This window comes from Bos indicus, chromosome 18 (assembly GCF_029378745.1).
Source record: "Bos indicus isolate NIAB-ARS_2022 breed Sahiwal x Tharparkar chromosome 18, NIAB-ARS_B.indTharparkar_mat_pri_1.0, whole genome shotgun sequence".
NCBI classification, from domain to species: Eukaryota; Metazoa; Chordata; class Mammalia; order Artiodactyla; family Bovidae; genus Bos; species Bos indicus.
The window spans coordinates 29,977,417-29,992,678 of NC_091777.1; the positions used below are offsets into that span (position 1 = coordinate 29,977,417).

The window sequence follows — 15,262 nt, forward strand, 5'->3', positions numbered from 1 at the left end:
CTGAACAGTATATAACTACTTATCACGCAAATCTTTATTTTGGTTTCCTTTTTGATATTTTTGTTTGTTGCATTGCGTGAATGGGATAGATTCAGGGGGCTCACAAATTTGTAGAAGAAGAAGAGAAAGAAGGGGAGGAAACTAGTATTTATTGAGTCCCTTCTAGTCACCAGACACTGAACTTCACACATTTTTATTTTTTTAACTTAATATTTTCTTATAAAAAACAACATAGGGATAGTTATTATTTTCCTCTTATAGAAAAAGGCTTGAGGTTATTCAGCGATTTGTGCAAGTTCTCACAGTTCATATTCAGAAGAGCTAGGATTCAAAACTAAATATTCTTAACCAGAAAGCCTGTGCTGTTCTATATTCCACAGGGGCTCTCTTTTATCATTCATTCTAATTCATCCCAAGTCAGCTTTTTAAATGTTTATCTATGTGAGTGTCCCCTTTACTGTTCCCAAATTATTTCTCTGCCTTCTCTCCACACTTTAATAAACTGAAGGATCCAAAGAACAGGGTGGGTGTTATTCAGGTCACATCCCTAGATGGCATGTCACGTATGCCTAATGTTGTGTCTATAAAGTGCTCAAATTAATTCAAAATGCGAACTTCTGTGTTGAAAAGAGACGAAGTGATTGTCAACTACATTTAATACTTTTTTAGAAAGGGAGAATTTGCATAGACTGACAGCTCATTTTGTTTCCACATTCAATTTTAATATCTGGTTGTGCTTACCAAAGGACAGTCGTGTTTATTTGGCACCTGCAAAATCCCAAGGCTTATTTTCATGCTTGTAAATAGATGACAGATCAGTAAATAACATTATTCTTTAATGACACAAACAGCAAAGTAGTCTAAACAAGATTTGGTTAAAAAAAATGTGTTTTCTGAGTAATTCTTTATACTTCCCCTAATGTACGGTTGCTTCCAACAAGTGTTCTATTTTTTTTTTTTTTCTTTTGAAGCAAAAGTCTCAGAAAGCAAAATTCTAAAACAAAAATAAAACAAATTTCTATGCTGTAAGGTATTTTTGAGATAACTTCAAGGTAACTAACCATGTGAAAATTTATCTATGGTTTTTTCTCTTTCAAAAATCTTTAGAATTAGAATTCTCTATAAGAACCAGAAATGATTGCCAGCAGGTTGACAGCGAAGCTCTGAATCAGTTCATAACTTTGAATAGCATATGGACAACTACACATATCAGCGTATGCAGTGTATCTAAATTATATCCGTAGGAATCAGCAATCTCAGAACTAAATTGTCTTCCATAACATACACTGGAAAATATATGCTGTGCTGTACTGTGTATGACCAGAGCAATAATTTTAGGCTTATCGATTCTTGCAAAAGAAATTCTTAACTTCTGAGGGTACTCTTGTATTATGACTTAAAAAAAGAAAACCAAACATATGAAAAAAAAAAAAAGATTTGGAAATGATACAAAATAACAAGAGCTTTATAAAAACTACTTAAGCAAAGAAAATCTAGTTTTCTGACCCAAACTCTACAGCCACACTCAACTTGGAAGTGCAGATCTGTTATCTATTTTTCTTAACTTGCACATCATCTTTAATTACAGTTTAGACGACAAAATGAAACATAAATGGCTTTTTATCAACGAAACATTGCTGGAAGCATAAACAATAAATTATGAATTACTGAAGCAGAAGCCTTTTCGGATCATGTATGCATAATGCTATTCTGCATATTCGGAATCCCAGTTGGCCCCTTCTGTTTCATGCAAATTGAACACTACCTTTTATGATTTAACACTGAGGAAAAATGCCTTGCTTCATATGGGTAAAAGCTAGCACCATATATGAAAAAGCGCTCTTGTCAATGTTTGATGCTGTGGAAGTCTACTGTGTGAGCAGAGTGGGCAGGATCACCATATTGGAAGCATGCGTGGATAGGTATTCATTATCACACTCACACAAGCACACAGTGTTCACTTGTTGCTTAGGTATGGTTGCCAGAGTAACCCAATAATAATGAGTCCACTGTCGCTGAGGAATGGAGGCTTTGTAAAGAACACTTGAGGAAAGAGATGCTATTTAGGAAAAGTCCTCTGTTAGTTTCAAAGCAGCTCGGTGTAATGGAAGAATTTAATGAGACTCAAGATGGCCAGAAAGAGGACAATCGGCTTACCAGGGTGGTCCTCTTTGCCGTGTGGATCATCAGGAAGGCCTTTCAGGTCTCATTCAGCCCAGACGAGGTAAAGTGGCTTAAGAGAGAGGAAAGAGGAACTCTGCCTGGAAACCTACCTCCTGAACACAGGAGAGGTGTTCATGAGGATTAAGGTGGAGAGAGGATGGAGAGCAGAGGACCAGCTCGGGCTGGCTTAGAAGGAGGGAAACCCACTTCCAATCACTAAATTTTAGTTTTGGGGCAAGAGTCTTCTGAATTAAGTTGGTATTATTCAAAAGAGCAAAGGAAGACTGTCATTCATTTTCCAGCTTATACAAAATGATTCCCGTAGAGTCTGTTTTGGGAGGTAGTAGATGGGTTTAAAACAACTTGATATGCTAGAATGGAATGTCATCTTAACAAGTTGGAAACTGGAATTAGCCTTTGTGTGGAGAAAGCTGAGTTTCACGTTGGCAAAGAAGAAAGGAAAAAAAAAAAAAGCCTGCATATTTAAAACTAGATCCAGGAATCCCAGCGATTTTGTGGCTGGTAAATATCTTCATTCTTTCCCCACCTTCCCGGCTTCCTATTTTTTTTCCCTTTTATGTTTCTTTGATGATACCCTTTAGACTGCAATGCATTGCAAGGCATATTAGTGAGGATCATGGTTTTCACAGCTACCAAATGAGGCCAGTTTCAGAACTACTGTGCAACATTCAAAAATCAACAGAATTAAAGCTACAAAGAGATCTGTTTGAGAACGGTAAACCAGAAGAGATGGAACATAGCACGGACATTTAGGAATTAATGGATTCATGTAAATAGGATCTTGTCCCATTTCATGATGAGTATTTTTCTATGTGCCAGACATTGGGATAAGAGCTCTGTAAGCCATCGGTTGCTTATATCCATCAAAGCACACCTAAGGGGTAGATAGGTGGTGTTACCCTTGGTGTCACAGATGAGAAAATTGAGGCTTAAAATAACTAGTCTGCAGTCAGTATTTTCACAAGGGAGGTTTCTAGAGGATCAAAAGATGTGAAACACATCATGATTGAAGTTGGCCGTTGAGTTGAGATGGAAACCCTGCCAAACAAAACATGAATTATGCTCTAAACAGATAACTATGGAATGGACATTGAGATAACTGAAGGCACACCTATTTCAAAGCTCCAGTCAGCATCTCCATTATCCAAATTAATTACCAAAATCAGGCCTTTTAGAGTGAGGTTCTTGCTAATAGAATTTTGGTTAATGAAGTGTCATCAAGAAGAGACAAAAACAAAAATAGCATCATCAGACACTCTGGTTTCCCCACTGTTTTTCCTAACCGGTAGTCTAATCAAGCTATAATTGAGGCCAAGTCGATGTCTTTCTTTCTCACAGACCCTCTTTAGGGCAGAGTTTTATGTTTATTCTCATTACTCTACACATGTGATTCAAATATTTCAGTAAAGATTCCCATTTTTCCAGCTAGCTTTCTGGCAATTTCCATCAAATCTTCTAACTACAGTGTGCAGGCTAGAGAAAATCATGTTTCTGTCAGCCTCTGATTTTCTGCATTCAAGATGTTTCTGTATCTGGGGGAAGTTCATTTATCTTCCCTGACTCGTTATAGTTAATTGTTGAGTATCTTCCATTTTCACAATTAGAATAGAAGTCAGTCCTGAAGTGCGGTTAGTCACACTCCCTTTGTTTATAAATTCATCCAACTGGAAGATGAAGAAAATGATATCTGGGGCTGCATAACTGAGAAGATATAAGTTGTTGTGGTTGTTTAGTGTGTACATGTGATGAGTGATTCATCACGTTTTTGACCTTTGTTTTCACCTTTATCTGTGTTGAAGTTTGCTTTCCTAATCTGGCAGGAATATAATTCTCATATATTCAGAAAGAGAATTATTTGTGAAATCACTCAACTGCAAAGAAGACAAGAGACAGTTAATTTCTATCTCATTTTGTTTTTGATGATGAATTAGTCAGCTGAAAATTGCAGAAGGACCAAGCTATATGAGAGGAGAGAAAGATCACAGTAAACTTGAACTTAAAGACACGCTGCAAGTTTCCTAGAAAAAGCCAAATGCTGAAACCATCTCCCTTAAAGATCAAGTTAATAAGAGGAGCCATCCACCCATCAATATGGATTTGACTATGTTGCCTCTCTCAAAATGTTAACTCTTATCTGGTGGGCTGGGACTTGTAAATCATGATGTTCTCAGTGGAGAAACATTAGCTATTGACCATTTTAAAGTCAATCTGAAGAAGAAAAAAAAACATTCTGAATATGAGTTTATCATTTGATTTTCTTATGTTTCAAACATAAAATATACCATAGTTTTAGAGTAAATGATGTCTAATATTTGAAATTTTTTTTTGGTTGTTTTGTGTTCTCTTATCATCTTAAGGAATGGGTAACAGGCTCACAAAACATCATCTTATCTACCTTCTTATCAATGTGTCTCCAGCATTTTAAATCCGACAACTTCTTTCCATTACTTTAATGGTTTCTACACATTAAGAGGAGACAAATTGTGGTTTATGCCCTATTTTCTTAGAAACTATCCAGATTCCAAAAAAGTGAAAGAAAACTCAATGAATTTCTGATCTAGGAAAAGAGAGATAGTGTATAAACTTGACATATCTGTTCTAAAGACCTGTGGGTTCATGATTTATTCTATGGAGATGTTGAATATTTGGATCCTAAATCCAAAGTCACAGAGAACATATGCCCTAGTTTCCACAAGACAGTCCTGGTTTATGGTTTTTCTAGGCTTAAATATAAATAGCAACCCCTTTCACTTAAAAAAAAAAAATCCCAATTGGAACAATAAATTATATGGTCGCTCTCTACAAAATAAATCAACACATGTTTTTATATAAACAATCATGGCACAGAGAGTGTTCTTTCTCTTCTGAGCCCTTTTGTGATACCTAGGACCACCCCCTACCCCCGCGCCTTTTTTTTTTTTTGTAATTATTTCACACACTTGTGAGGTAAGTCAAAACTTAAGTCATTATTTTCTAGTTTCAAGAGAAAACAGATAATCCACATATCTTTCATATTTTACTGCAAATTTTATTGAAATGTGTGATGGGGCACAAAGAGCTTTCCTAGGTGTACAAGCTTCTACTTTGTATTAATTCTAACAGTTTGAGAAAACACTTGAAATGCATTCACCTTAGGACTAATATCTCATCTTTAAAGGGTTTAGGGCATAATAAATATAGTACAAAGCTACACTTTCACAGGCACGCAGTAACAACCTTTCATTCCTCCAATACATGTTTATGCAGTATCTTTGAGCCATACCTATGACGGCCATATCCTGAATTGCAGAATGCATAGAAAATGCCAAGGAGCTCAAAACCTGGGATGGGAAAACATTTCTTCACAGAGAATTTTTAAATGTAGGGCATTTGATATGCAAAAATAATGACTGATATCTGTTAGTTCACAATCAAAGTAAGAACTGCCCACACTTATGCACAGACTTTCAGCTCAGTTTGGAATTTCCAAGGGGGCTCTCATCTTAGGCATAGTCATGTGACTTCCGCAAAAAAGAAATGTTGGCAGAGTTACCCAAAAAACAAAAACATGTACTTGGATTAGAGCTCCTAATTAAGGGAGGCTAAAACATGTAACTCCATCACTGAGGCAAGAGATCAAGATTTCGTCTCCTTAATGTTTGCAACAGTGGAAGCCAGCTGAATGAGTAATATCTATAAACAGCTTTCTCATTTCCTTTTCTGTGATGCATTCATGATCCCCAAAGAAACAAGTAGCATTTGTTAAAAGGTAAGGCCAGAATATACTTTAACAAGGGCCATACATGTTATTTCACTTCATAAGGGAAGTTTTATCAAAACTCACTACCTCCTTGAAACAGAACAAAGCAAATAATCCAAATGTCATGAACCAGATTTACTCTTCCAACTGAGTATAGTTTTTTTTTTTTTTTTTACATAGACCATTTGTAAATTTAAACAGATGCCTATAATAAAGCCAGAAGACAGACCCTGACAACATATTTATTTTGCTAATCATTCTGTGAAACATCTGAAATGAAGACTTAAATACATCTGAGCCAAAATAAATAGCTAAAAATCCTTGTTAAATATACTGCAGCTTAGAAAAGAAAAATGTATAGATGAGATAGACTTTTAAAAAATGATCTATGACCTTCCTGTGTAATAGACAACAGTTAAGGGAAACGGTTAATCTGAGCTTGGTTCTTAACAAATAATGAAATGGATTAAATGTTCTCTGTGAGTAAAAGACTTAACAATAAAATCAGTTCATATTAGCACCAAAATAACACTGATAAGGAGTGTCCTTCAAGAAGGATTTTCAGATCTAATTGCTGTTGTCAAAGTTGGTACAGGCTTAAAACAAATACCTCTAATGTGTACCCACAAAGCAGGCAAAATTAGAATAGGCTTTCCCTAAAGACTTGGTAAACATTCAATTAAAACTTAACAACTGCAAAGTATAAGCCAGCTCCTCCTCTATCAGATATCTCAGTATCTTAAAATTACTGGAACTTTCACAGGGTTTAAATCTTTATTGTTCATTTCCTATAAGTAAGGTGATCGAGGTACTGTCTGGGATAAAATTAACTTGCACATTCACAATTTCCGTATGTATTGTTTGAATACTGGAAAGAGGAAGAGTTGCAATTACCATGCCTTTAGGCTGATAAGCTAAATTTTAACTGCTCATAGGTGAAGAAAAAATACTGTGCTGATATTTTCAGTGAAATTATGAAATCACATCCTATTTTCTGATTTATATCCTATCCTGTTTCCCAATGCTAATATATTTACCTTCATTTTTCTTGATGGTAAAATTCGGATTGTTGACCATTTCTGGAAGAAGACTGTATAAGAAATAATGTCCATTTTTGGGATCATCTTTGTCCATGGCACTCACTGTTTGAATGACCTGTAACATAAAACTTGACGTCAGCATTTCTGATGACATCAGAGGGCTCGCACTGCCTTTAAAAGCTGAGTGACATTCCTCTCATGGAGTGATACTTTGGTCCAAGGAATCGTTTCCATTTTCTAAATTGTTATGGATGGTTTGTGCCACGGATAAGGAGAAACATCCATCACTTTGAAACCTAACCCTGATAAGTTCATGAAAATTAAGGTCATTACCTTTGTGTCCATTTATTATCTGTGGCTTGAAATAGCAAATTTCAGGGTATTTGAAAACATTTTCATTGGGCCTTTAGAGGTTTCTTTCCACTTCGAGTATGGGCGGGCTTCTAGAATGAAATTTGGAATTGTACAGTGATTGTAGTGTGGCTTCTGGGAGGATATAGGAGGTAAAGGACTTACATCTTGAATCCTCACAGCTCCTCTTTCATTTTGCTGATTAGGCTGTAAGTGCCAAAAAGCATGTTCCTGGACACAAACATCACTGCCACACACCTTCCTGAAAAGTTGTGTCTTCTGTTCCCTCCCAGTAATGAATACTGTTTTTAAAGCTAGTGGATAACACATGCAAACAATGCTTTGGAGTGTATCCTAGATGAATAAATTATAGGGCTTAGAAGAATTACCACCGTGCAGAGAACTGTTTGGATAGATACACATACTCAGAATCGGTGCCAGTTGAATGTGCTTATTTCATTTGCAGAGCTGCATTAACTTAGTGCTAAGTTGTTCAGTGGGATGTCAAGAGAATTCACTTAGTAATTCATATTTATAAATTTGTGATATTAATCACTTCAGTATGAAACGCTGGGCAACAGCTAATGGAGTATAAATGATAGCTTATACTTCTACTGTAAATAGCTACAACATAATTTCTACAAAAAAATATGCCCACGAAGCATGACTGTCAAGGAGATATCAGATTTACCATCAAAAATTAACACAGAAATATTTTTAGATATGTGAAATTTAGAGAATACAATTTGATGCCTAATATGTCTGTCTGAACAATTATGTTCTATTCAACTTTGCCAGTATCATTAGAAAAAATTGGATCACTTTTTTTTTTTTTTTTTTTGAGAAAGATATCATTGCCTTGGACCTTATTGCCTACGTAAGATGAGAACTACAATTTAATAACATTTCCAATAGCTGTAGAGTTTTGCACTGTATCACCCACATGCTATATGGTAAGTAGTATATCAAGGTTATTTCAGGCATAAATGAAATAACTTCTCTCATTTTCTATTTCTCCATTTTTTAAAAATGGAACATATTCCTACTTGGTAGGTATTTTACTCTTGTTAAGGACCTTGTGAAATGTCTTATAATTTTACTTAGCTTGAGTAACAGAAAATAGCACAAAATATAACTCATGGATAAAACAATGAGATAGCCATTAAGGTGATTGACTCTGAAATAAAGCTGCCTTGATAGAAGTCATAATTACTAATTGCATGACATGGAGGGACTTAACTCTTTTCGAAACTCAGTCTTCTTGTATTCCTAAATTTTAAATTAAAAAAAATGCTTTTTTTCATAGGATCCTTTTCTTTAGGTAAATTCACATCAATTTCTTAATATACTGTCTGGTTCCTAGTAAATGTTCAATGAGTATTAGTCATCATCATTATTATTGACTATTTTTTGTTAAGGTCAATACCATTTTTTTCATGACATGGCACCTTGATAAGTGTAACAACTTTGATATTACACGAACAGGGCCTCACTTCTATCAAATTAGGTGGTAAAGCAATTTTATTTACTGTATCTAAACAACTGGCATATTTGCCTTGACATTTAAGGGCAGAGAGATTCCCTGGGGTTCCAGTTTTATAAAGAAGGGGAGAAACTCTGAAACCCAGATGACTCTTTTATTATATACAACCTACACATACAAATATTGAACAGAATAATTTTACAGAAGCCTTCTTTTAGGCAGTTACAAAGAACAGAGTGGGGGAAATTACTTGTGAGTACATGTAGCATCATCTTCTTCCTTTAACCAATTTTGTTTCAAAAGACTTCTCTTCCCAAGTCCACCTATTGAAGAAGTAATTCCTGAAGTGTGTGAGCACATGTAAAGAAGATCAGGGACTTTCCCTGGTGGTCCAGCAGTTAAGACCCCATGCTTCCAATGCAAGGGGCATGGGTTTGACCCCTGGTTGGGGAATAAGATCCCATATGCTGTGTGGCATGGCCAAGAAAATATTTAGAAATGAATAATAATAATAAAAATAAGAAGAACAAACGAAAAGAGGATTTCTTGATATTCTGGGGGTGGAAATCATTCAAATTTAAATGCACTCTTGAAGTGTAATTAATGGATAGATCTCCTACAAGCAATACCATTCTTAATATTTCTAAGTCATCTTCATGAAAAAGACTCATCAAAACAAAAGAGGCAATAATTTAGCTTACCTGAAGTAAATGAGTGTAATTACCTGTCATACCACGTCTCAGAAGTTTGGTCTAAATATTACACCTGCAATGAATATTTTTCCCACCATTTATTTAAGCCAGGAACTCTGTAAGACATGCGACTTCTTGAGCTTGTTGAACCAAAAACTCTTGGAATAGGGCCTAGAAATCTGTGTATTAAACACTCTTCTTGGTGATTCTGATGCATGCTTAAGACTGGGATCACTCTTTTGAGTCAAGGGAAATGATTGGTGTCTATATGTCCCCCGTTATTATTCATTAGGAGAGTTTGTACTGTCAAATGCACATCAAAATCAGGACATTATGTGTTGGGGAAAAAGTGGTGAAATGGTGAACCTTTAAATTATCTTCCCAATATCCTATGAACTGGCTATGGTTAGGACTTTGGTTTAAATCATTTTTGACACTTCATTTATTTTTAATGCAGATGGCCTGGCTGGTCATTTTCCCTTAAACTAGATGCTTGGTAGATCATTTGGAGGACTTTATGCTATTAAAATGCATAAAGTTACCCATGTTTAAAAGGCTGAAGTCTTCATTGATGTAATAACATCTGAACACATTCTGTTTTAAACAACAGAAGAATAAGAAGCAAGGAAGTGCACCTCCACACAAGCAGATTTTATAGGCACACTGAGTTGATGGCAAATGAAAAGCGCACACATTTCCCACTGGGAGCTACTTAGACATCAGTTGATTTTTTAAGTAATTGGAGAACTATTTCATGAAAATGATATAAAAATTTTGGAGAAGATATCAGTTTGTTCATAAGTGATGAGTTGGTGCTTTTCCCCCCTCCCACTGCTGTTATCGATACTACTATTGATATGTAGTATATCGATATACTACATACTACTGTGTACGGCATACATACATAGCATTTAGTTTAGGGGACATATATACACCTATGGCTAATTCACGTTCATGTCTGACAGAAATCAACAAAATTTTGTAATGCAGTTATCCTTCAATTAAAAAATAAATTTTAAAAAAGCATCTAGTTTAAGTACTTCCTAGCAATAAAGTTAGGATGCAGTTGAAAAATAGAATGTTTGATAATGTATTGTGGATTAAGTTCAAAGGAATCTAAAAGCTCATATACATCTCATCAGAAAAACAAAGCTTATCTGAGGTCAGGCATAAGGAAATGAATTTCCAGGTTATACTTGGATTTCCACTGGAGCAGACTCTGACTTGAAATCAATGACCTTTCTAAGGCATAAAACTTAAAAAAGAAAGTTTTTTGACAACTGTGGGCCATATCATAATTCTGACTCTCAAAAAAAATGATTCATTGGTAATCAATAACATTAAATCTCAAATTATAGTAAAGCAAGAATAGTAAAGCAAACCTCAGATTGCTCTTATTAAAACATTTTCTTAAGCTTTAATTTAGACTTTTATACTGACACAAAAATATTTTGAATAGTACAGTTTTGCTGTTGTTATTAACTTTTCAAAAGGCAAGCAGCCAGCAAACAAACACATTTCTGGTGATCTGATTGGTTAACAATCTTAAAATCCTCGTGGAATCTATTAGAATATCCCCTCTGAGTTTCTGTAGGTATTATTCATTGATTTGTCCTTAAATGATGAGTGTTTCTTTTTTTCCCTCTCACTGCTGTTACAAAAGTATCTGACATATGGTAGCTATTTAATAAGTATTGTCTAAATGAATAAGTGAGCAGATGAATACATAAATCATGTCAGGCATGCTTTAGCATCATCACTAATTCTTACGTAACCTTGAGAGGTAGACATGAAGAACTCTAGTGCATCAAAGACATTATGACATCTGATTCCAAGTAATTTGGATAACAACTCCTACATCCTCCTGCCCCTGTGTCAAAATCTTGGCGTTCATACCTTCTGCACATGTACTTCAGTTAAATTGGGGCTCAGACTTCCAATATTTTGGATAGCATAAGGATGAACTTATCCATCTTTGCCACCTATGTTATTTATTTTATGAGTATTAAAGGTTCCCCTTTGATTTTAAAGGTGGTAGAAAGCGAGCGAGTGAGGAGACATTAAAGGCAGTATAGAAAGGACAGGATAATTTTTGGTTTTCCATTCATTCTTTGGACTAATATTGATGGTTTTTATCAGTGAAATACTAACTCCTAATTTCTTAGAATACTAACTAACTTCTGATTTACTGAAATACTAACTTCTAATTTCTTAGATCCGACTTCCCTAAGGCTCTGTGGTAAAGAACCCACCAGCCAAGCAGGATACGCGGGTTCGACCCCTGGGTTGAGAAGATCTCCTGGAGTAGGAATGGCAACCCACTCCAGTATTCTTGCCTGGGAATCCCAGGGACAGAGGAGCCTGGCGGACTACAGTCCATGGGGTCACAAAAAAGTCCAACGTGACTTCAGAGCTACACAACAACAAATTTCTTAGATCAGTAGTTTTCAACTTGAGGGAGGAAAAAATGAAACATGAAAGCAAAATTGTAAGAAATTATAGGAGGAAATACAGGAATTTGAGAAAGTACGTTAAAACCCATAGGATGACCCAATTATCCTATTATTTTCAAAACTTTGTAGCACAGTTATAAATAAGCACTGTTCATATCCATTTAATGGATAGTTCTGGATACTTTTTTTTGGTAATAATTTTCAAGACAATTCATGTCTACCAAGATTTTCCCTTTACTCCCCAAAGTGTTTTGTTATGTCTTATTTTTTTTGCATGAATATACCCTTGTCTTTAAAAAGCACTCAGTGGCTCTTTAGAGTGTGCATCTTAGAGTCTGAACTATAGAAATTACAGCAAGAAAACGCACATTAGATTATGTATGTTTCTTTTAAGCACTTAGTAAAGTCCTCAGACCTCTGGCTAGACTTTTGGGATCTGTGCCTTCACTAACCTGCCATAGAACTTCCAACATTTTTGTTTCATTCTTTTTCACTCCACTTTCCTTTACTGAAACTGAGTTGACATAAAATGATACAAAGCAAAGACTCTTGAAGGATGTATTTATACAAAGTTTGAAATTTTCAGCTGCTCCTGTTTCTTATTTTCTTTTGCTGGTCTCTGCATATTTCATGTGAATTTTGTATACCTCTGAAATGATTAATATTTATTTTTAAAAATTTCTCCATCACTTGCTCTGCTTTGAAAACCTCATTAGTAGGGCAAAATTCACAGTTTCAACATAGTTTAGAAGTCTCAACTTGCTTTTCTCCTCTCCATCTTCTACTATGTAACTTCACAGGAATATTTCCTGATGCCTCATGAATATCATAAACATTACTTCCTAGGCTGAAAATGCTAAGCATAATATTGTTTATTCTTCTGAAGCAAGATTTTTCCAGCTGAGTTCCATTTATCACTTGTTGTATCGTTTTCTATGAAGAAAATTCAAAAGATTTTATAATCAACTTTGTTTGGTAAAGGCCAAGGACCATTTGGGATTCATATGTATTTATTAATGCAAAATCAATAGAATATAATGTTGTTTAACTGTTTAATTCAGTGGTCCCCAACCTTACTGGGGAAAACATGCACATACACACAGGCACATCACATACCATAGCATTTACTGACACACTTTACTGTAAAGGTGCTTCTCAGGCATTCCCTTTAAGACATGCTATCCTCTAAAACCCTGCATGAGTCTTAAAGTCCTGGAACCCTCTTTAATCTCCTTTTGAAGGTGTTGTGTCTACATAGCTTGGTGGTTACAGCACTAACTCCATTAGCATCTCTGCCCTTCTGATAATACATCAGCTCCTCTTGGTATAAAGTTAAGTGAAAGTGAAAGTTGCTCAGCCGTGTCTGACTCTTTGTGACCCATGGACTATATAGTCCATGGAATTCTCCAGGCCAGAATACTGGAGTGGGTAGCCTTTCCCTTCTCCAGGGGATCTTCCCAACCCAGGGATCGAACCCAGGTCTCCCACATTGCAGGCAGATTCTTTACCAGCTGAGCATAAGGGAAGCCCAAGAGTACTGGAGTGGGTAGCCTATGCCTTCTCCAGCAGATCTTCCTGGCCCAGGAATTGAACTGGGGTCCTCTGCATTGCAGGAGGATTTTTCACTAACTGAATAAAATAAAATCTTGCCCAATTTATGTCACTAACACAAAGCCTAGGATGACAACATCTTAATGGTTACTGTCAATTTCACTTTCTTCAAAAAGGTGTGCTCATCACCATGGCTTCCATGGTGATGGAAGCATACACATGTGGCCACCATGCTGCTGCTAAGTCACTTTAGTCATGTCCGACTCTGTGCAACCCCATAGACGGCAGCCCACCAGGCTCCCCCATCCCTGGGATTCTCCAGGCAAGAACACTGGTGTGGGTTGCCATTTCCTTCTCCATGCTTCCATCTAAATTCTTATCCACTAGCTTGAAGGTTGAAAATAAAACAGAGTAATCATTCAGTAACAGCCCAAGATTTGTAAACAACCCTTTATACCATTTTTTCTCCTGTGGATCATTACTTATTTAGGTGAGGGGCCAGAATAAAGCCTGTGGATTTGGATTCATGCAAGAGGGTCAGCCAAAACATACAGAGGCTGCAAACATGATTTCAAGAAACATTTAGATTGTATGTGGTCCTGTAAGTTGATTCTGATGTACTTGAAGAAAATAATTATATTATCCCACAAATTCATATGGGGAGAAGTGATGTAGGAGCCCTTTCTTTACCCTTGATAAATATAAGACACTAGTTATCAGAGGAAGAGTTACTCCAATATAGGGGAATAGGTTGTCCTAGTTTATATTGACTCATTTAGGGATTATTTATAGTGTTTCACTCCAAATCAAAGCTCATAAATATATAACAATAACAGCAATAATACCAAAAAATCTAATAAAATAGTTTGCTATTAAAATTATGAAACTAGTTAAAATATATAGTACTAGTTGTTATAGTTATTTATTGAGTACTTGATGTTAAGTTGGATATTCCTAAAATATGTTTAAACTAACAGAAGACCCAAGGTTACAAAACCGGTAAATGGCAGATCTATGACTCAGACTTAGATTGTGCTAGTTTCAAACCTTCAAAACTTCTGTTTTTTTTCACTATGCTTTTTGGTTTTTTAGCTTTCCCCCTCTGTCAAAGTCCCACTCTAAAAGTTATGCTTCTATTAGAGACTGTGTCTAAAAGTTATGCTTCTATTAGAGACTGTCTTGAAATGTTTTGTTACATGTGTCGTCTTCGCAGAGTTTTATGCATTCCACTGATTTACCATCTCCTTACTCCACCCAAAGTAAAATGAAAATTGTATTTTATGCATTTTGTTGAGGCTATCAGTTTCATCTGTTCTAAAATCAATCTTCTCTCCCTCTTGTGTATGCAGATAGATCCTGAAAGATGCCTTCTGGCAGGAAAGTTAAAATTAAATCTTCTATATTTATTGTTTCATGAGTGTTACAAAATGCCATAATTTCACTTCATTGTTTAACATTTATTAGAAAAAGACCAACAGAAACTAAATATATATGTATATAAATAGAGTACCAAACTCATTCACTGCTGCTGTTGATCAAGGGCTAATTCTACTTTTCTTATTATGTAGAATGCTTTTGAATAGAGTGTGTTATTGATCATGGGAGTTGACTTTTTTGACAAGTGCTCATTCTTGATCAGAATATTATTCTCATTAATGGAATTCCAAAATCTGCTCCTTGGGAAGCATTGTGAAATCCTAGAAAGTACAGGGACTGGGACACCTTCAAGAACAGACTTTGAAGCCCATGTTTCTTACTTTTGTGGGTGT

General features: G+C 35.6%; 1 protein-coding gene across 2 annotated transcripts in view; it reads right to left on the reverse strand.

Annotated features, from left to right (window-relative positions):
* CDH8 (cadherin 8) overlaps positions 1–15,262 on the reverse strand; it is a 409,933-nt gene that overhangs the window by 56,367 nt on the left and 338,304 nt on the right. For both annotated transcript variants that reach the window (XM_070770688.1, XM_070770689.1), the window contains one exon: positions 6,961–7,078. In XM_070770688.1, coding sequence (XP_070626789.1) covers positions 6,961–7,078 — 118 coding nt within the window. The remainder of the gene's footprint in view (positions 1–6,960; positions 7,079–15,262) is intronic.